This window comes from Ursus americanus, chromosome 14, assembly GCF_024610735.1.
Source record: "Ursus americanus isolate L20-20 chromosome 14, mUrsAme1.1.p, whole genome shotgun sequence".
Lineage (NCBI taxonomy): Eukaryota > Metazoa > Chordata > Mammalia > Carnivora > Ursidae > Ursus > Ursus americanus.
In genome coordinates, this window is record NC_142140.1 from 45,864,016 (window position 1) to 45,886,935 (window position 22,920).

A 22,920-nucleotide genomic window follows, 5' to 3' on the forward strand; every position below is an offset into this window, starting at 1 on the left:
GTCTTGGTTTGGTTTTCCCAGAAGTAGACTGTAATGCAAGGATTCAAGTACAAGTACAAAAACTGTATTCTGAGATAGAAACTCAACTGCAAGTTCTTTCTTTGGAAAGTGACCCCAGGAGATGCCAGTCGGGCAGTGAGATGGAGTGAGACAGAGAAGGGAAGGCAGTAGGGAAACGGGGCTTTGTCAAGGAAGTTCCTACTTGGGGCACCTAGGGCTCAGTCCCTCTGGGGACCTCTGGGACACAGCAGAGAACAGAGGCACCCACCAATCCTTACTCAGGGCCATTGCCAAGGGCCTTATTTCTCCAGAATGTCCTGCTTGCTGCAACAGGGTGGAGTTTGGACAGTGGCCTGATGTGGACATTTACAGTTGTCCAGTGAGTGGGGTTCTCCCTCCTCTCTTCCCAATACACCCCCACACAGTCTCACACACACACTCACACTCATAGATGCACGTATACTCACAAATGCACACTTGGGTACACACAATCTCATGCACACATGTACTCACACAATGCACCCACACTCCACACTTGCACACATACACACACTCACATGCACATTTGGTCACTCAAGTGCACACATCCACACACTTACTCACACACATGTGCACATATCCAAACATACAGTCACACGCACACACCCTCACACACTCATTGGACTAATGGACACCAGATGCCTTAGAGCTTGTTGTCCCCAAACCGTCCAGCAGAGGGAGCCTCCAACACACTCAGGAGAGGAAGGAGACCCACAGCAACCAGTGACTGGCCCAGGCCTGCGTGTGTTTGGAGAATCGGACACGCAGATGCAGCAGGTCCCAGGGACCACGGGCCCCATGCCTCCCCTCCTCCCTCCCTCGATGCACTCACCATCATCGACCTTAGCGGAAAGTTAATATGCATGAGAAGCATGACGAAAAATCCACCTGGCAAAGAACCGAGGTCCAGAAAGGGCCGGTCACGTGCCCAAGACCAATGCTAGAAAAGGGCAGAGCTGGGGTTTGACCCCACATATGTCGCCTCCCAAGACCAAGTATTTTTGCTGGAGGGTGAGTGGCCTCAGACGGGGGATTCCGCCCGACGATCCCAGCACACGCCACCCGGGGGCGCCGCACTGCCGTGGCCTCCAGCATCACACCTCCCAGGTTTGACTTCTCTCCACGCATCCCCCCACCCCGCTCCACCCCACCTGGCTCCACCCGCGCCTGCCAACACCCCCTTATAGGCAAAGCGAGGCTAGGGACCCAGACCAGCACTAGAAGCCTGACGGGTAAGCCACCCCGCTGAGGCCACGCTATGAGGACACCGTGGTTGGACCTTGGGTGAATCATCTCACTCTAGGGAACTTCGTTTCCACCTCCATTAAACGAGATAATGACAGTGCCAATCTCATAACAGTACCCGTGAGAATTACGTGCGAATATTCGGAGGGCACAAAGGAAGCGCTCAACCAACTTAAATCTCATTATGGTTATATCAGCTTTGGAGATCCCCAGGGCTTGGTCCTGAAACCCCACCGTCTTGTGCGCACACGGGTGCAGTATGGGAGCATGCGCGCGCGCGCGCACACACACACACACACACACACACACACACACACACACACACACACACACCACGGATCGCACCAGTCTTGGCGCTTTTTAAACAACCATCTAAGTGCTGAGGAATCCCAAATGAATATCACCAGTCGGAACTCCCTCCCGAATTCGAGACCTGCCTATGTCAACTGCCCACTTGACATCTCCAACTGCTCCTGCCCCAAACTGACATGCTGATCTCCGCCCCTCCCCACCCCCCAAAAAACCCTTAGTCTCTTAAGCATTCTCCATCTCATGATGTCACTTCTATCTTTCCAGGTGCTCAGACCCAAACCTGGGTTCCCCCTTCTCCCAAATCCCTCATTCAAAGTATCAGGAAACCTGCCAGCTCAACCTTCATGAAGCAACCAGTCATCAGAATCCAAGCAACTGTCTTCACTCTACAGCCCTCAGCTTGCTTAGAGCCATTGTCATCTCTCACCTGGACAAATCTGGTCACCCCATCTGATCTCCCTAGTCCCATCTTCCCCTTACAGTCTCTATTCAACATAGCAACCAAAGACTATGACAAATTTTGTTCCTCCTCTGCCCAGAACCCTCCATGGCTCCCTATTTCTGTCATAATAAGTCAGTGGACTCCAAGGCTCTGTGTGACCTGCTCCCATCCCCTCCCTGCCCTCATCTCTTTCCAGGCTCCTCCTCAAGCCACACTGGTCTCCTCAATGCCCCCTAAACACCCCAAGCTTGTTCCTACCTCAGGGCCTTTGCACTGTTTCTCTCTTCCTCAAACACTCTTCCCCTAAATATCCACATGGCTCCTGCCCTCTCCTACCTAAAGTCTTTGTTGAAATGACCCCTTCTCAGTGAGGGTTTCACTGATGATCTAGCAACATCTCCCCCACCAGCATTACTGAACACCCCCCAACACTTACCCAGCTCAATTTTTTCATAACACTTATCACTTCTCTCACATGGGCCAATGCAGTCACCCCATCCGGTCTCCCTAGTCCGACCCTTGCTTTTCCACTTAGCAGCCAAAAGAATACTATAAAGACCAAATGACAACCCTGTTGCTCTGCTCAGAATCCTCCCATGGCTCCCCATTTCTGTCACAATAAAAGTCAAAATCCTCCAAGGCCCTGTGTGAATTTACTTATTTATTTGCTTATTTATTATCCGTCATCTGTTAACACCCCCCCACCCCCACAGCAAATGTCTATTATGTAAGGGCTCAAATACGGCCTGGCTCACAGCAGATGCTCAATAAATATTTGATGAATTAATACAATTATTGTAGACACCATCACCACCCCATCTTCTGTGTCATCATGTCAAGGACTATGCCATCATCAGTTCCCCCAGCTAAGACTTGGAAATCACCCTTACCTCCTCCCTCACCTCAGCCTCTGTGGCTAGATAGTCACCCTTCCTGTACTGCCTGGACCTCAGTCTCCCTCTTCCCCAGATTTCCAGTTCCCAGTGCCCCCCTCCTTCCAAGCCACCTCCCTGCCAGCCCTCTTCTGACCATGCCCTGTCCTGCCCCCTGCTCACAGACCCCCTATAGCTCCCTATGGCTCTCAGCATAAGGCCTGAAGTGAGATATAGCCCGCAGTTCCCGACAGTTGGCCCCTGACCAACCTTCCTCCATTCTGCCCCCCTCCTCCAGATCCAGCCATGCTCTCCCTCACCTGGGGACATTTGTAGATGCTGTTCCTCCCGCCTCACATGCTCTTCTGTCCCTTGTCACCACTCACCTTGTACCCTCACTTCAGCATCGGAGAAAATCTCCCTGAGCCACCTGCCTGGTGTGTTCGCAGAGCACCAAGCGCCTCTCTTTTGGGGCACTTGTCATGGATTACAAATAAACTTACGTGTGGAATTATGTGTTCAACATCTGTCCCTTGTTCTCCCGAGGACAGGAATCGGGCCCGGCTGTGCTCCTGGCCCAGTGCCAACAAGCACTTAATTAATATGTGGTCCTTTGATGAGATAAATGAATGCACAAACTCTCCCAAAAAGCCTGAGTTTATGTCTGAGGGCAAATGGCTTCCCAGCCTCCTAGCCCACAGCTTCCCTCATGTGCCTCCCAACCGCCCAGGGACCTTCGTTCCCTTCCTGGGCTCCAAGGGAAGTGTCTGGCTGAGCTAGGGGGTGAATGGTGGGGACGTCTGCATCCCTGGCTTTTATTCCACAAAAATCAGAACACTCAGCGAAGGGCCTTTCAGCAAGGGAGGAAGGAAGGGGCTTGTGAGGGAGGGTCTAGATTTACAACACAACAGCAGAAGCACACATCCTGGACCCTGGGATGCAGCCTGATGCCAGAGGAGTTCGCCCAAATGAGCTGGGAGCCTCAAGATGATGTCCGGGTTCAAGGCTCTAACTTCGGGCTCCAGCTCCCAAGTCCTCAACTTAGAAGCCAGCAGGGATCCACGGTGGGAGGGACTGGTCCTGAATCCCACAGGCCTTAGGTGTTGAGTCTTAAGTCCTCGGATGGCTGGGTGGGTGGGGCCTGAGGCCCCGAATGCTCTGGATCCTGGCAGGGGTCTGGGCCCAAGGGGACCTGGCCAAGCCTGTTCCCTCAAGCAGGAGAGCCGGACCAGGCCCTCAGGGGATGGGACCTGGACCTCAAGGGGCGGGACCAGACCGCCAGGAGGCGGAGCCTTGTGGTGAGGGGCGTGGCTTGCACCGTCCGGCTGCTCCGCGGAGGAGCCTGGTCCTCTGGAAGCCGAACCTGAACTTCGAGGGGCATGGTTTCTGCCCTCAAGATCTTGGGGGCGGGGCCTGGGCCTCTCCGGGCGGGGCTTGGGCCCCCGGGAACCGCAGGGCGGCGCCGGTGCTCAGGCCCGCGGAGGCAGCGGCTCCACATTGAGCCAGATGCCGTTCTCCGTGCGCAGGATGAGTTCGGGCTTCCGCCGCACCTTGCGCGTTCGGTCCACGCTCAGGCGGAAGCGCAGCAGCGTCAACGCCACGGCCACGCGCATCTCGGCCATGGCAAAGCTCTGTCCGATGCAGTTCCTAGAGGAAGGGGCACGGGGGTGGGGCTCAGGCTCAGCCGCTGCGTGAGCCAGGAAGGGGGCAGTCCCTGGGTAAATGACCTCTCCCTATAAGCCTCAGTTCCCTCATCTGTAAAATGGGGGCAGTGGCATCATAGAGTCGTTGGGAGCATATGAGCTCAGAACTTAGGGCCTGGCACACAGCAGGTGCTCAATACCCAGGGATACTATCACAGAGTCTGATTTGGGGACATCCTGGTACATTGAAAGCGTGCCGGGTTGGCAGAAAGCACATCTGGGTGAGAGGTGGTCTCTGCTCCTGATCGGCACATTCCTGACCTTCCACTGGCCTCCGTGACCCTCCTATGCTTGGCTTGGACTGGGGGAAATAGAAGAGTTACCTGGGTCCTGCGGAGAAAGGCACGTAGGCCAGTGGGGAGCGCTGCTGTGGGTTGTCTGGGTCAAAGCGATAGGGGTTGTACACCTAAGAAGGATTAGCGGGGGGGGGGGTGAGTCTGGGGGCTTAGCCCAGCCACACCCTCTTCTTTCTGTTGTTCAAGCATGCCAGGCTCATTACAACCACAGGGCCTTTGCACTTCCTATCTCCTCGGCCTGGAACAGGCTTCTCCCTGCTCTTCACACTTTTCAGGTCTCAGCTCAAATCTCTCTTCCTCCCCAAGGCCTTTCTTCATCACTTGAGCTAAAGTGTGCCCCACCCCACTCCAGTTTTTATTTCCTTTGTGCATGTATCAATATCCACAATGATACTTTTTGCTTATTTTCTTCCCCCGAACTTCACCATGAGCTCCATGAGGGCTAAGGCAGTAACTTTCTCTGTCCTCAGTGCCCAGCATAGAGTCTAGCACACAGCAGGTGTTCGATAAATATTTGTGGGCCTAATGAATCAACAGTGAGTGAATAGATGGGGGAGGGGCACTCAAGCTCTGTACCCAGCCAGGTCATCTGGGTCCCTGGGGAGTAGGGTAGAGAGGCCTCACCACCCCAGGACCACCCCTTCTGAGGAGGAAGAAGCTGAGGCAAGGAAGAATTGAGGCAAGGAAGAATTGAGGCAGGGGCTCACCTTGGAATCAGGCCACACAGTGGGGTTGTGGTGGGTCCCATAGATGCTGACCAAGCAGATAATTCCTGTGGGGAGGGTGGAGTCAGTGAGGCCACTGGGGCTGAGGGGAACCAGGGCCTTCTCTGAAGACCTCCTCCTTCCCTGGTCTTCCTAGAGCCATGCTGCTCCCATGAGCTATATGCTACCCTTTCCTGCCCATCCTTCTCTGAAAAATTCTGCTGCTCTGTCCACTCCACCTGCTGCTCCCTAAAAGATCCCCATCTCCCTAGAGGTCCCCACTCCCCCTTTCTAGCTGCCAGGCTGGCCGCACAGGGATCTTTCTCACTCACATATCTGACATTGTTCCTCCTCAACTCAAATACCTCCCATGGCTCCCTACTATCCTGAAGATTAAGTTCAAGTGCCTCAACCCAGCATTCAAGGTCTTTTACTACCTGAGACTCTGCTCCATAAATATGCTCTCTCTTTCACATTCAACCTCCAAGGCTCACCTCTCATGTTGCCTCTTCCAGGCAGCCCTCCCTGCATTTCACCGCAGATAAAGTCATCGCTCCTTATTTTAGGCTGTTCTAGCCCCTGTCCCTCCCTTTAGCCCATCCTTGACCCCATGTGACGGGGATGTCTGTGCCCTGCTGTGTCTCCCTCAGACTGGGTGGTACTCAACGTTTGGGTCTGGGAACGAGGCCTCTCTAGATCTCCAGCATCACTTGGGCTTAGTCTCCAAGGGGTATCTGGCAACTGAACGAAATCATCCCTCCCCTACCTGCACCCTCACAGGGCCCACCCTGCCACACCCACTCTTGCCTTTCCACCTGGACTCACCCATGTCTGCCTCCCCCCCACACACAGCTGGGTCTCCTCCCTCATCCCAGAAGCAAAAGCCACACAGAGAAATGCCCCATCTACAGGGAGGGTGCACCTGGGACAGGTATGACCAGGCCCCCCTAGGCAGCAGAGCAGCCCAGCAGCCGGGAGGACATCATGGGCACCTTTGGGGATGATGCGCCCATCCGGGAGTTTGATGTCCTCTGTGCAGCGGCGGGAGACCAAGGTCACTGGCGGGAACTGGCGTAGGCTCTCCTTGATGCACATGGTGGTGAAGGGCAGCTGAGTCAGGTCATCCCTGGGGAGCATGGAACATGGAATCGTGGGTGACCTGGGGCCAGGCCACAGCCACAAACATCCCCTTCCCTAAACACACACGCACACGCACACACACATGCATTCGGGAGCAACCACACAGGAAACCAGTCCAGGATCTCAGACTTGCCCCAGCTTCCGGCATTTGCACATATCACTAATCCTCAGCATGCAAAATATCTGACCCACAACCAATCAGAGCAGCACCAGCAGGCTTCTGCATGCCCAGCATTAACCCTTTAACTGATTAATTATGGGGCAGTCAGAGGACAGCTGGGAGTGCTGCCAGGATAGGCAGGGGGGCCCAGGGCCACAGCAGTTTGCCAGCCTGTATGGATTGATTATTTAGAAACCCATACATTCTCTCCTTATGCTGTCATTAACCTTTTTCCATTGGACTCCAGGGCCCCAAATTGGATTAATTATAACCCTTGGTCCATGATCTGGATCATTTTCTTTCTCTTTCAAAGAAACTTTATGTCGCTACCATAAAGGCCAAACAGCATGCCTGGCATAAAAGTACCCATAACATAAACACCATTGGGAAAACAGAAGAGTTATTAAATTCTAGCTAGACCATCTCCAGCCCCGTCCTCAAAAACTGAGCCATCTTCTCCCTTTGTTAAAAAGGCAGATTCCTGGGATGCCTGGGTGGCTCAGTGGGTTAAGCGTCTGCCTTCAGCTCGGGTCATGATCCCAGGGCCCTGGGACTGAGTCCCTCATCTGACTCCTTGCTCAGCGGGGAGCCTGCTTCTCCCTCTGCCTGCTGTTCCCCCTGCTTGTGCTCTCTCTCTCTCTCTCTGACAAATAAATAAATCTTAAAAAAATAAAATAAATAAAAGGGCAGATTCTCAAGGAGTTCGAGATACAACGGCACCCAACTGAGAGTGTCTCCCTGACGTCAAAATCTAAAAGTGGACACTGAACAGAAAAGAGCTTTCCTTCTCACTGTTCGATGCTATTTATTGGTGTGTTTTCTTCGAGGCACCCAGAATCAGCTCTATATGGCACACATCTGAAGTAGTTTGGATTATGGTTCCCGATTCTTCACTGCCCCCACCCCACACCTGATGTTTGAATCGTACACCCTGTGCCCTTTGTGTGTGATTCTGCCGTATCTTCTGCTCAGGTGCGTGGAAAGTGCGTCCTGCCCCACTCCTGTTGGACATGGCCATGTGACTTGCTTTAGCCAAATGGAATGTTACAATGCCAGCAGAGGTTTTAAACTGTGGCTCTTTGTACTTCTGGAATCTGCCTTGAGAAGAATGTGCCCAGGGTAGCAGCTAGTTCAAGGAGAATGAGGAGACACATGGAACAGACCTGAACCCACACATCTGTGTGGACGGCACCCACTCAGCAACACCCACCCAGCAGGAGCAAGAGTAATATACAGGCAAGAGCAAGAAATGTGTGCCGACCAGAGCAAGAAATAAATGCAAACTCTAGACTCAACCTGCCACCACCAGCCCCCTAACCCCAGACCGACCACTCCAGCTCCTCCAGCTCCCGGCCTTTCATGACTTCCTGGATCTCTTCCCGGCACTTCTCCTGGTACTCTGGATACTTGGCCAAGTTGAAGAGCACCCACGACAGCCCACTGGACGTTGTGTCGTGACCTGTAGGCAGAGGAGGGGCTCAAATGGAGGCTGCCTGAAGACAGCGAAGATGTGATTTTCAGACAACAGCCCCCCCGGCCTCCCCCAGCCTCACCCCACATTCTCACCTTCAAACATAAAGGTGTCTGCCTCAGCTCGGATGTCCTCATCGGACAGTTCCTTCCCGTCTTCATCCTGGAATGAGCCAGAAAGGACACTCAGCTCACTTCATCCCACTGTCCACATCCTAGGGCTCCCCTGAAGTCAAGATATCTGCCCCTTTCTCAAGCCAAGCTGCAGGGGGAAGGAGTCCAGGCAGACAGAGGTAGGCGGCTTGTCTAACAAAGATAGACAGCAGGGGGGGCACCTGGGTGGCACAGCGGTTAAGCGTCTGCCTTCAGCTCAGGGTGTGATCCTGGCGTTATGGGATCGAGCCCCACATCAGGCTCCTCTGCTATGAGCCTGCTTCTTCCTCTCCCACTCCTCCTGCTTGTGTTCCCTTTCTCGCTGGCTGTCTCTATCTCTGTCGAATAAATAAATAAAATCTTAAAAAAAAAAAAAGATAGACAGCAGGAGGGAGAGTGAAAGGTGAAGGGAAGAAAGGAGTCTGTGTTTCTAGAGTAGCTGCTAGCACCAAACAGCCAACAAGGATCTGTGATCACGCCTCGTGACCATCATGTCATAAATGCGGAAACTGAGGCTCGGGGGGAGAGTCAGATGACTAAGGTCAAGCATTCACTAAGCAGCAGGGCCAGAACTGGAACCCAGGGCTGTCTGACTCCAGAACCCAAGCACTGCTCAGAAATTCTATAGAAGCAATCTCTGCAATGTCACATTTCCTCAAAGTCTTGTGATTTCATCATCATAAGTCTGGTGGGCAACATTGCACCCACCCCACCCCACCCCCGCCTCTAGAACTCATACGGTGAAGTCCTAACCCCCCAGGACCTCAGCATGTGACCATATTTGGAGACAGGGCCTTGAGAGAAGTAATTCAATTATAATGAGGTCCTTAGGGTGGGCCCTAGCCCCATACGACTGGTGTCCTTAGAAGAAGAGGAAATTTCCACAGAGACCCAAGCCGAGGGAAGACAAAGGGTACATGAGAAGGTGCCATCTACAAGCCAGGGAGAGAGGCCTCAGAAGAAGCCAACCCAGTCAACGCCTTGACCTCAGACTTCTAGCCTCCAGAACCTTGAGAAAATTCATTTCTGTGGTTTCACTCCCCCCGGTCTGTAGCACTTTGTTATGGCAACCCTACAAACTAATACAGTCAGTCTCACGCGTGCTGCACCTGCCTGCATCCCAGATCTATGTTTCTTTGGACGTTTATCGGTTTACACAGCCGGTGTGATTCAAGAGGAGGCCGCCCTGGGCAGGGCTCCCCCTCCAGGGCCCAGCCTCACCCGCGCCAGGAGCAGCACATCGATGAAGTCCAAGGTCTTGCCCTGCTTGCCCTTCAGCCAGGCCTCAGCCCCCTGCTGGCGGAGTGCCTGCCGCCGCTCCTGGATGACCTCTGTGGTGAAGCGGTGCACAGTGTCACAGGCCTGCCTGAAGCGCCGCCCGTCCGCCGTAAGGCAGTAGATGAAGTCTATGTGGTGATGCAGGCGATACTGACGCCGGACCACCAGGGCACTCAGCTCAATGATGGCCGAGATGTAATCGCTCATCTTCCTGTCGAGGAGGTGGGGGTAGGGGGAGAAGAGACGTTAGCTCAGGCCTAGCCTCTAAGACAAGCTTCTCCTCCCCATGCTTGGGGACAGAGAGAGGCCCTATATAGACTAGATTTTCTTATTTTCTTGTATTCTTTATGCTCTGCCAGCCGGGCCCTTGCTAACTGGAGAGACACTGCCCCTCCCAGAACCAGCCAGTTCTTAGAGATGGCCAATGATTCACCCAAGAGCATGCCTTTCATATGAAAACCAAACAATCCAGAGCCCAGACACTGACATTTAGCAGGCAGAGCCTCTATTTCCAGGCCTTAATCACCCCACGGCCAAGTACTGGACCACTAGAGACAGCCCCTAGCCTCCAGAGCCCTCTGAAGTTATTCAAGCTAGCCAGTCCCAAGCCTGCACCCTGCCATACTGTTCCTTCCCACGGAAACCACAAAAAAGTCTCCTGCCACGCTTTCTCCTGACTGACACTGGTGCTTCCCCGTGTGGCCCTGAGTGGTGTGGCATGTCCCTTCCTCTTGGAAACTGTAAGTAACTATTTTTTTTAATGCCAATCATCTGATCTGTTGGCCTCATCATACCGGAATAAAAATCCAGGTACATTTTAAAACAGGCCCAAAGGATTAGGACTTCCAAAGAGATGTAGCATCACTAAGACTAAATGCCTACATGCCACAGAGTGGGAGAACTCCTATTCCTGATGGCAAGCTTGTATCTAAAATAGAGAAAGCGCTCTTAAAATGCAATAATAGACAAATAACCCAATTTAAAAATGGACAAAGCATATGAATGGACATTTCTCCGAAGAAGATATACAAATGGCCAAACAACACATGAAAAGATACTTAACAGGACTAGCCACTAGGGAAATGAAAATCAAAACCACAATGAGATGCAGCTTCACCCCAACTAGGAATGGCTAGAACCAAAAAGACAGATAATAACAAGTCTTAAAAAAATATATAACAAGTGTTGGCAAAGTTGTGGAGAAATTGGAGCCCTCACACACTGCTGCTAGGAAGATAAAATGGCACATCTACTTTGGGGAAAATGTCTAGCAGTTCCTCAAAATCTAAACAAAGATTATCACATAACCCAGCAATTCCACTCCTAAGTACAAACCTTAAAAAGTTAAAAATATATGGTCACACAAACACTCATACACCAGTGTTTATATAATAGCCATAAAGTGGAAACAACCTAAATGTCCATCAGTAGATGTATGGTAAAACGTGGTATTATGTGGTAAACGGAATATTATTCAGCAACCTAAAAAATGAAATATTAACACAGGCCACAGCATGGATGAATCTAGAAAACATTATGCTGAGTGAACAAAACCAGATACAGAAGTCTGTCTCATTCCATCAACATGAAATTTCCATAATAGACAAATCTATGGCGGCAGAAGGAAGATTCGTGATTGCTTACACTGGGAGAAGTGGGAAGTGGGGGTGAGTGCCAAAATGTACAGGGCTTATCTTTGGTGAAAATATTTTAAAATTGATTATGGTGATGGTTGCACAACTATGTGAATATACCAGAAATCATTGGATTGTATATTTTAAATGGGTGAATCATATGGCATGTGAATTACATCTCAGTAAACTGTTATTAAAAAAATAACAAAATGAAGGGGTGCCTGGGTGGTGCAGTTGGTTAAGCATCTGACTCTTGTTTTTGGCTCAGGTCCTGATCTCAGGGTCATGAGATCAAGCCCCACATCAGGTTCCACACTCAGCATGGAGTCTGCTTAAGATTCTCCCTCCCTCTTCCTCTGTCCCTCCATCCCCCCTAACCCCGTGCTCGCTCTCACTCTCTCTCTAATAAATAAGTAAATCTTTTTAAAAATGAAAAGATGGGCACCTGGGTGGCACAGCAGTTGAGCGTCTGCCTTTGGCTCAGGGCGTGATCCCAGTGTTATGGGATCAAGCCCCACATCAGGCTCCTCTGCTATGAGCCTGCTTCTTCCTCTCCCCCTCCCCCTGCTTGTGTTCCCTCTCTCGCTGGCTGTCTCTATCTCTGTCAAATAAATAAATAAAATCTTTAAAAAACAAACAAACAAATACATACATACATACATACATACATAAATACATAAATAAATAAATAAAAATGAAAAGAAAAACCAAAATGAAATCACTGGGACAGGTGTGCAAAGGGCTGTCCTTGGTCCTGAAGTATGCTTGTTTTCATACACTTGTCACAGTCTGTCATTTTCTTGTTTATTTGTGTATGGTTACTGCCTTTCTTCCCATCAACACGTAAATTCCAGAGGAGCAAGACCTTGTCTATTTTGTTGACCACTGTATTCATAGTGTCTAGTCCACAAGTGGCGCATAGTAGGCACTCAGTAAATATTTCCAGATTAATTAATTAACTAATCAATCACTAAGGCCATCTCTACCTTACCCAACTGAAGCATAAGCCTACAAAGCCCAGAGTGACAAAGTCAGCAGCTTATTATTAAGGACCTACTATGTGCTACAAATTTGCCATTTACAATGTCTCTTATTCTTTCTATACCCACTTAGACTATAAATTCCAAGGAACTGAAACTTCGTCTGTTGCTCACCACCATATTCCCAGTAGCTAGCATAGTATCAGGCACATAGTAGGGACACCAAATATCTGATGAATGAATGAATGAACCAGGACAGTGGTTATCTTATTCATTCATTCAACAAATATTCGCTGAGCATCTACTGTGTGCCAGGGCAGTGTGGCATGATTTTATTTTTTTTCTTTTTTAAAGCAAAAAGTGCTATTTATTTAGAGCACAAGCAAAGGGGAGGGGCAGAAGGAGAGGGACAGACAGAATATTAAGCAGGCTCCACAAGCACAGAGCCCAACATGGGGCTTGATTGCACGACCCTGAGATTATGACCCAAAACAAAATCAAGAGTTGGAAACTTAACCAATTGAGCCACCCAAGCACCCGGCATCATTTTATTCTTAAAATACCTCTCAGAGGATCAAGGATTGTCATCCTTGTTTTACAAAAAAGGACACTGAGGCTCAGAAAGTGGGGAGACACTTTCCAAAGGCCAAACTACTCTTCATGGAGCAATGAGGGAAACTAGCACTTATTGAACACCTACTGTATGCAAAACCATCAACTGACATTATCTCAATACTCACAAAAGGGCTATGGGAAAGGAATTGGGATTCCACTTTCAGATAAGGGGATAGGGTCAGAGAGGTGATGTTTGTTTTCAGAAACACACAGCACGTCAATGGCAGAGCACCAACAGCCCAGGCATGCCTAACACCTGAGAGTTTCCTTTCTTCTCCCACCACCTTGCCCTAGAGCAACGGGCTCTATCTTCCCCAGGGAGGCCACACTTACTCCTGGCAGTTGCTGTTGTAGCTGAAGACACATTTCTGAAGACTGTCCAAGGTCATGAGGCTGACATGTTCAAACATGTCAAGGGAGACCACTGAGCCCTGTGCCAGGCGCCACCATTTACTCTGGAAGAGAAAGAGACATACAACAAAATGACATGGAGACTGCAGACTTTAAGCCAGGCTGACAACAACCTCACTGCCTGCTCACTACAAGCCCACTTTCTAGGGTAAAGGAAGTGAAGCTTCCTGACATCACCCAGCTTACCCATGAGTCGGAGCCTGGACCAGTCTCACTCCCAGGACACCCTCTTCCCAAGAAACCTTGCAACTCACGTGCATGATGTCAGTGCACTGGTTGAAGATCTTCATGTAAGGCTTCAGGATGTCGAAGTGGAAGGCAGGTGTCAGCAGGCGGCGATGCCGGCTCCATTTATCACCTTTGCTCAGCAGCAGTCCATCACCTGGGCCCAGAAGACTGAGATTAGAGGCCTTTCCTGTTACTCTGAAACACTATAAGAAACCCCATCCCCCACCCCCTCTTCCCTGAAGCCCCAGCCCAACTCACCCAGTCCCACACTCACCCAACCAAGGTTTCAGGAAACCATAGAAAAGGTCATCCTTGGGGGCGATGGCAGCTGTGGAGAGGGAAGAGGTGATGATGACTCAAAACAAAGTTCTGACGCTTGACCTTTCCTTATGACCTCCTGGGCCTCCTCTCTGAGCTCTGACTTCCACGTCACCCCTGCAGTCCATCCTCTGTACCTGCCCCAGAAAGATCCTTAAAACATGCTGATCTGAACATGAGCCTCCCCTGCTCAGATACCTCCCATGGCTCCCTATCACCCTGGTAAGAAAGTTCAAGCTCAGTCTAGCACTGAAGGCCCTGCCCCATCATGCCCACCTATGCCTCTCCTATCTCACTCATCAACATACACCAAATTATCCCACATGCTGGCCCTACTTCCAAACCTTTGTCCGGGCTGTGCTCTCCATCTAGGACAGCCCTCTTCACCCTAATCACCCCTCTTTTCTGCCAACTCAGGCCATCTGAATTATACCTCCTGTGCTCTCAGTCTCCAGTCTGCTCTGCACTCTGGTCTAGGTCTTATCAGATGCTAGATCTCACCGTGTCCCTTCCTACTCACACCTATTAGCCACAACCACCAGCTGCTCAGACTATTTTCAAAGCCTTGAATGATCTACCCCAGTCCAGACCTCTCTTAAAATACCTCTGGCCTCCATGGAGGATATTTTACATGCTCTATCTGCTAACATCACAAAACTTTCTCATCTCCTTGAAAAAGTCACATTCTCTCTCTGTTCCAGGTCTTTCTACTACATGCCTTCTCTGCCTCAAACATTCTTCCCTCACCCTTCGAGTCTCTGCTTGGATGTTATCCCTCCTCCACCAGTCCCTCTAGATTTTATCCACCCAGTTACAGGCCCCTTGAGAGGAGAGACCATGTTGATCACTGATATACTGTGCTAAATAATGTGGTTTTTTTAGAGAGGGAGAGAGGAAGGAGGACAAGAGGGAGAGGGAGAGACAATCTTTTTTTCTTAAAGATTTTATTTATGTATTTGAGAGACAGAGCAGGGGGAGGAGCAGAGGAAGAGGGACAAGTGGACTCCGCACTGAGCACAGAGCCTGACACGGGGCTCGATCTCACAACTCTGAGATCATAACCTGAGCTAAAGTCAAGAGTCAGACAATCAACCAGATAAGCCACCCAGGCGCCCCAGAAGAGAAAGAATCTTAAGCAGCCTCCACACCCAGCACGGAGCCCAACATGGGTTTCAATCTCACAACTCTGACATCATGACCTGAGCCAAAATCAAGAGTCCAACACTTAACCAACAGAGCCACCCAGGCACCCCTAGTGCTAAATAAATTTTTTATTGAATGAACCAACCAAAGGATGAATGAATGCAAAAATGGATGGATGAATAGATGAACGGGTGAGTGAATGAATTCCCTTTCTATGTGTTGAGCAGACTTGGGACAGAATGGGCTGGGGCCCAGGAAGGAAGTACTTGAAACTCAAGTGATGTCACTTTTATCTGATATGTGACTCAGCCACCTACACACACGCTACCTAGGAATTGGCCAATTGTGCACACAGTCATCTGTCTACTCATCCTCCTATTCAGAACATCTCTTCTATCACCTTCCTGTACCCAACCCATGATGGGCAATGCTGGGGACCAGAGATGGCTCAACTCCACACCCTGCCTGGAGGAACTCCGGGTGGGGTAAGAAAGGGAAGCGGAGGCATGCTGTGCAATTATCAAGAAGATAGAAAGTGTGCCAGAAGCGAAGGGAGGCACAGAGAAAGGGCTGCTGGAAGTCAAGGCAGGCTTCCAGGAAGAGGCAGCATTGGAGAAGAAGGTGGAAGTCTAGTCACTCCTTTACTTTCTGGGATCTGGACTCCAGGCTAGGCCCCTTGAGGGTCTTTTTGATATACAGACCTCAATGGCTGTCCTGCTCAGACACATCCCCTCATTCCTTAATGCCCCCAGGGTAAAACGCAAGCTCACTTGCTTTGCACACAGGTGCTCTGAGTTCAGTTCCAGTCGCATTGCCTACTCCTTCCCACACATCATCTTCCCTCCAGACACCCCAAGTCACCTGAATTCCCCTGGCACTTTCACACAACTGCACCTTTGCCCTGGTAGAGCCCTCCACCTGAGACTTCTCATCTGGCAAACTCCAAACATCCTTCAAGGCCCAGCCTCACCAACACCGCCTCCAAGAAGTCTTCTCCAAACCCCTCCCCAGCTAAACCCTTGCTCTTCCATTCTTGGGTCTCTGCTCCACTCCAACTCTGACCACTTGATTCCAGGAGAGTCTGTGTCCTGGCTGCCTTTCCCACCAGTCTCCCCTTCAGTAAAAAGGGGATGGTAACATCAACCCTGAAGGAGGTCATATAAGAAAAGGCCCCACCCAGTGCCCAGCAGGAAGGTCCATATCACTGTGGTTGAGAGCTTGGCCTCTGGGTGGGCCAAGTCTGGGTTCAAATCCCAGTCCTACCACTAACTCCGTGTGTAAACTTGGGCATGTTAGCCCTCTGTCTCTCTGTTTCCTCCTCTGCCAGAGGAGAAGTAGAGCAATCCTGCCTGCCTCGTGACATCTCTACAAAAACTCAATGAGCTAATACATTCTTGGCACATGGCAGGTGTTCATTAAATATTTGTACACATAAATGAATAATTAACCAACTGCTGGCTACTTTTATAACTATGATTATAATTATTGTCCACTGGTGTCAAGAACTTGTGAGATGAATATCTGTGTCTCCAGCCCTCAGCAAGCCCTTACTAGTGAAAAATAAATGCCTAGCCATCATGGAAAGCAGTTTGGTGGTTCCTTAAAAAGTTAAAGGTAGAATTCCCATATGGCCCTGCATTCCTACTCCTCGGTATCTACCCAGGAGAAATGAAAACATGCATCCACACTGAAACTTGAGCATTCATGTTCATAGCATCATTCATAACAACACAAAGGTAGAAACAACCCAAATGTCTGTCAATGGAGGAGTGGATAAACCAATGTGGTATATCCATATATCCAGACAATGGAATATTACTCAGGCTTAAAAAGGAATAAGGTCCTGGTCATCTCTACACTGTGTATGAACCTTGGGAACATTTTGCTGAGTGAAAGAAGTCGCAAAAGGCCACATTGTGTAGAATTCCTTTCCTATGATATATTCAGAACAGGCAAAGCCATAGAGATAGAAAGGAGATTGGGGGGATGTACCAGGAGATGAGGGGAGAGGAGAAGGGGAAATAATTACTTAATGGGTTCAGGCTGTTTTATGAAGCTATGAAAATTTTTGAAACTAGAGAAAGCTGAGTGAACAATCAAAATACCTTACAGTTTAAAACTGTGCGCTTTAAAATGGTTAATTATATGTTGTGTAAATTTCAACTCCGTACAAAATGAACATAGAAAGACAAGCTATAATTAGATGCCTATATATCATGTTTCGTCCTCTATAAATCATTTTCAACTCCTTTCGCCCATTAATGCTCTCTATCCCAATTGCCCAACATAAGATGAAGAAACAGAGGTCCACGAGGAGACGTGCCTTTCTCAGGCTCCATGGGCTATGTGGGCTTGGGTCCCGAGCAGCGAGTTCCCCAGGTGTGGCCCTGTGGAGGCCCCAGTGGGGAATGGGATCCACAGCTTGGGGCCAAGCCTGTCTTTCCTGACTCACAGCCTCACCCTTCTCAACCAGAGCCCCCCATCCTGCCCCTCCAGTGGGGGACTCAGTGGATGTCCTGCCCGTCCTGTGGGAGTGGAGGGGAGAGGAGAGGAGAGGCAGAGACCTGAGCATCTACTGTGCCCTGAGGCCACACTGAGGGCTCCACTCCCTATTCTACTTGGGGTCTCACAACCATGGAGGACAGTACTCAGGAAACTGGGGCTCTTAGGAGTAGGGGGATGGAGGAGGGGTGAGGGGAGAAGGGGAAAGAAAGAAAAACAGGATATGAGAAAGGCAGGAGAGAACAAACCCTCATGAGTGCCTACCCACATCATCTGGAGCCTTCACAACCACCCCATTTTACAGAGCAGAAACTGAGGCCCTGTGAGGCTGCATGAATTTCTCGGTCACACAGCAAGTATGGCTTCAGCCATGATCCACACCCAGCCTGCCTAAGTCCTAGCCCAGGGCTCTTCCCACAAGTTGGTGCCCATCCCTCAGAAGAGTCACCTTTCCCAGGGTCTAGGTTCCCCACTTGTGCACTGGGGTGGGCATCCCCTCACAAACGTAGTAATGGTGGGAGGGCATAGCAGGGGAAGGGAAGGATGGTAGCCCCTTCCTCTTCCATGGCTCCAGGGTGGCAGCCTTGATGATGGTCTCTAGACACAGCTTTGTAGAGGCCCAAACTGGGGCCAGACACCTAAAAATCCTAGAGCTTTTTCATTCCTCCCTCCTCTCTCAAATGCCCCTGATGCCTCTGGTGGTGCCCAGTTACATGCAAGGCCACACTGCAGATCCAGACTCCTATGAGGGAGACAGGGCTGGATGCAGACACACTCAGCCTAAGAGGGTTAGGACCGAGAATGGAAAAGCCCAGAGGAGAAAGCTATGATCTCTCTGGAGGGTCAGCCCCAGGTCTTCCTGGAGAAAGGGTCATTGGATCTGGGTGTTGAAAGTTGAACAAGAGCTTGCCAAGCACACCTTGGAGTCCTACACCTTGGAAGAGGTGTGGACTGCAGAAGGGAGAAGCAATCCTTCTACATCTCCTCTTCCACCAATCAGGGGCAACCCAGGTGAAGCAGGGAGAGCTGCAGTGGGAACGTCAGAACCCAAATGGTGGTCTGCCATGGCTTAGAATTAAGCAGCAACCACTTAACAAAATCCTGGGCACCAATTGCCTATCCGAACATGTTTGGCTCTGACTTCCAGGTGGGTAGACATCGTCTCAAAGTTCTTGGGACTCTTAGATATTGTCCACCTTTCCCCATGCTATTCCCCCTACCTGTATTACCATGGCTGCTTTGGTGAACTCCTATTCATCCTTCAAATCCTTACTCAAATGGCCCTTCCCCCTGATAGCCGATGTGCCTAGGAGCCCAGGTGAGCTCTGGGAGTTAAGGGGTTACCCATCACTCAAAGGCCCAGCCCACCTACCCGATGCACCCACTAGGGGCTTAATGTAGTCAGGGTGAACCAGAACCAACAGCGGCAGGACAGGTCCGATCCACACCAGAATCACATGGTGCATGTTGTCCAGCACCTTCTTCTCATCTTGCAGGCCCCTCTCATTTGGAAGATACTGCAGGGGGCGGGAAGGAAAGATAGTGAGGAGGATCCCAGCTCCAGATTCCCCCAGCCTTTCCCTCCCCGCACCTCCCCTGCCCTCCAAACGAGTCCAGGAGAGCTGAAGGATTGGCTGTATGAAGGCTGCACCCTGCTGAGCCTCCCTTCCCTCATCTGAGAAGTGGGGAAGACTCAACTCTCTGAGGGCAGTTGAAAAAATTCATGAATGAACAAAATGAGAGAGCCTGGCACAAGAGCCTGACACATAGCCGGTGTTCAAGAAATAAAAAACAGTAAGCACAATCCTAATGATTGACATTTATTGAGTACTTGCTCTGTTAGGAATAAAATATTACTAGTATTGTTATCTTTAACATGTACACGGGCTTGCAGTGGTAGGCACTGCGGTGGGCATTTTTCATATACTCATACCTTCAACCCACACAAGTATTCTGTGACATTGTTGCTACTATTTTCCCCATTTTACTTGGTTCAGAAAGGTCAAATGACTTGTCTGAAGCTACAGGTGAGTAAGTGATTGTCTTGGTTTGGGCTTCCCCAGAAGCAGGTCTTGCGGCAAGGGCTCTAGGGCAAGTGGTTCATTTGGAAGGGGATCCCCAAAAAATGGGCAGGGGGCTAAGAAAAGTGAGACAGGGAGGGAAGGCAGTCAGTAAAGGGGGGTTGCCAAGGGAGTTATGGCCAGGGGCAGCTCAGTGCTCAGTCTTCCTGGGGACCTCTGGGGGGCACATATATCAAAGCCAACCCAGCAGAGGATGAGTGAGCTAGGGTGTTATACATCAACTCCTACAGTCCCATAGTTACTGGCTGAGGGTCACTCCTGGGGCATTAACTCTCAAGCTCACAGTGCATGGTGCCAGAGAAAGCCCTAGAATGCAGGTGCTCGCAGCTGGAGGTCAGGCCATCACATCCAGGAAAGGGCCAAAAGGATCCGGGCAGGCACTGGCATCATCTGCACAATGGCAAAGCTAGGATTTGAACACAGGACACCCAGCTCCAAAACACCTGCTCTTAACAAAAAAAAGGCAGAAGTATTTCAGGCCCAGTGTCAGAAGGATCTGAGCTCAAATCTGCTCTCGGCAGCCATGTGACCTTGGGCAAGTCATTTAACTTCTCTGAGTTCCAAAGATCAAATCCACAATATTGGGAAGATCCATCCCTATTCCACAGGCTGTGAGAATTAGGGGAGACCTCAGATATTAAGGGACCTAACCCCTTGCCTGGCCAAATGCAAGGCCCAGCAATTGCCAATCGAATGAATAAATGAAAGAGTGAACAAGCCAACAAATGACTTCTCTCTGGCTCCTGTGTCTCCTTCTCAGTCGGGTTCAGCCCTGCACCTGTCCACACCCAAGGGAAACCATGGCCTCACCCAGAACTCATGGCCCCAGGAGGCAGGCTGGGCCCACGGGGTCAAGTTTGGACTTCAGAACCGGCCCTGGCCAACTGTCTGGGGCATGAGAGCCTGGCTACTACCTCTAGAACCACCCGTAAAGCCAGATGGCTTCTCAGAGTAAGAGTACTGGATATGGGGAATGACAAGTGAGTAGAAGTTCATCTAACTGCGAAGGGTATTTGGGGCAGGGGTACAGTTCCAGCAAAGCACAAGGAGGTGGGAAGTCAGAACCTGGTTATAGGAACGAGAAGTCATTCTGCAGGACTAGACATGAGCAGGGTGAGAGTTAGAGTCTAAAGGGGCTTAAACACTACCTGAGAAGCTGAGACTTTTTCCAGACAGCAGTGGGGAGCCATGGAGGGTGTGTGAGTAGAGGAGGGATGTGGTTGGTCTCAAGAATCCTCCTGGAGCCAGGATGGGGGATGGACTGAATGCAGGAGCCCAGGGAGGAGGCTGGACCATGGTCCAGGAGGAGAAGATGAGGCCCGAGCAGGGGTGGGAGGTGAAAGGGAGGGAGGGCTGGCCCCAGGGGAGTCATTCCTAAAGACACATAAAATATTCTTTGAGCTATTGAGCGGAAATGTGTCTCCTGCTTCCTCCTTCTGGGACACTCACTCCAAGTAGTATCCCAAATATCTCTAGAATCCCCTGATACTTCCAGTCTCTGCAGGACCTGGGAGCTGAGCACACCCGCCACTGCGTGGCAGGCTCAGTGCCAAGCATGCCACAGACATGACTTTAAGAACTGTCAAAACAATCTCATGAGGTTATTAGGAAGAATCATCATCCTCACACTGCAGATGGGGAAACTGAGGCACAGTAGGTGAAGTCGTTTGCTCAAGGTCACATGGCAGGAGAGGGTAGAGATGGGCATCAAGCACACACTGATGACCACTGCCCTTGAACTTCTCCAAAGTCCACCTCTGCACTGGCATGAGGCCTGAACCAGGAAGCTTTCCACAACTGTCCCTCAGAGTCCTTTAGGCCTGGAAGGGGGGACCAGATGAGTGCCATGGGCAGTGAGGAGCTGGACTGGAGGACCCTAAAGGCCTCAGGGTCCTCAGGAGTCTGGCTTTCTTCTGACATCTAAAGCTCTTTTAGAAAAGTTCAGGTTTCATCATCCAGAAACAAGAGGCTGCAGAGGGCAGAGGGCACAGAGCTAAGAGCAGGGACTCTGGAGCCAGATGGCCTGGGTTTGAACTCCAGCTCTGCCACCAAAGAGCTGTGTGACCGAGGATCAGCTACGCAACCTCTCTGTGCCATAATAGTCTGAGGAGTAAAATGGGGGTAGTCATGGGAACTACCTCCTAGGACTGTCAAGAGGACTGAGTTGGTATTTTTAAAGCACCTGATCTAGTGCTTAGCACCTGTATGCGAGGTGAGAGATGAAAGACAAGGGAAGAGAATGAGAGAGAGGGTGCAAACACACTGGGGGTGGGGCATACCAACAACACTGACAGGAGCCCCCCCACACACACACCGCCCTGGGATCATAGAACCTGACAACTTTCACAGGCGCTGGTACCTGTTGCTATGGCAATAGCCTGAAATTATAGAGAAAACCTTACAGTCATCTCTGCCTCATCCCAGCTGTGTGACCTCAGGTAAACTGCTTGCCCTCTCTGAGCCTCAATCACATTCTTATCCTGTAAAATGCATCTGTTCATGCCTCCAACCAGATTCTTGGGGGATGTCAGAAGCCATCAGGTCCATCATCCTTACTGACTACCTGGGACATGCCCAGCCCACCTGCCCAGCCACACACACACCATGCCTAGGTGGCCCAGCAGCCAGTTGCGCCGGGGTGGCTGGGGGAAGCAGCTCAGGCGGCGGCAGGTGATGTAGAAGCTCCAGCAGAGCCTCAGGAACTGCATCAGCAGGCGGAAGAGGAAGAAGAGCAGGGAGAGGAGAAGCACAGACATGGCATACAGGCGGAAGGTGGTCTTCTCCACGCCCAGGAGGTGCAGCAGGTGTTCTGTGACGGGCAGCATCCTGGGGGGACACACAGGACGGGGGGTCAGTGCAAGTAGGAACCCCCTCCGGCCATGCATGCACCATACACAGGATGACCTGTGGAGTCAGGCAGAGTGTACCTGGCACACAGTAGGTGCTCAATACACAGAGGTCCCAGACACCAAGGATACCCCTCAAACTTCCCCCAGCAGTGACCTTCAGCTAGCTGGCCAGATGGATGCACCAGTGCCCTGTCCACATGCCCTAAGCCTTGACTTTGCAGGGCATCCCTCCAGACTTCTCTGCCCATGTGTAGATGGCCAGAGTGTTGGAAAATTTAAACACACACACACATACACACACACACACACACACACACACACACACACACACACCCATGTTGAAAG

General features: G+C 50.8%; 1 protein-coding gene across 1 annotated transcript; it reads right to left on the minus strand.

Moving 5' to 3' along the window:
- Positions 1-3,694: 3,694 nt before the first annotated feature.
- Positions 3,695-22,551, minus strand: CYP4F22 (cytochrome P450 family 4 subfamily F member 22). Its single transcript, XM_045778588.2, has 12 exons — positions 22,330-22,551; positions 19,018-19,162; positions 13,957-14,010; positions 13,709-13,836; positions 13,377-13,498; positions 9,758-10,025; positions 8,480-8,546; positions 8,243-8,372; positions 6,606-6,739; positions 5,617-5,681; positions 4,937-5,019; positions 3,695-4,557 (listed from the first exon to the last, which is right to left on the minus strand). Exons 1-12 carry the CDS (start codon positions 22,549-22,551, stop codon positions 4,380-4,382), a joined length of 1,596 nt encoding a protein of 531 aa, XP_045634544.1. The 3' UTR covers positions 3,695-4,379.
- Between the last annotated feature and the right edge of the window lie 369 nt (positions 22,552-22,920).

What these genes read in the sequence shown, in the direction of transcription:
- CYP4F22 (XM_045778588.2), bottom strand. Translation starts at nt 22,551, where the DNA reads ATGCTGCCCGTCACAGAACACCTGCTGCACCTCCTGGGCGTGGAGAAG. An exon ending in TACAACAGCAACTGCCAGGA is followed by an intron (nt 10,026 to 13,376) that starts GTAAGTGTGGCC and finishes CCTCCTCGACAG; the next exon opens with GAAGATGAGCGATTACATCT. An exon ending in CTGTGTGGCCTGATTCCAAG is followed by an intron (nt 5,020 to 5,616) that starts GTGAGCCCCTGC and finishes AATCCTTCTTAG; the next exon opens with GTGTACAACCCCTATCGCTT.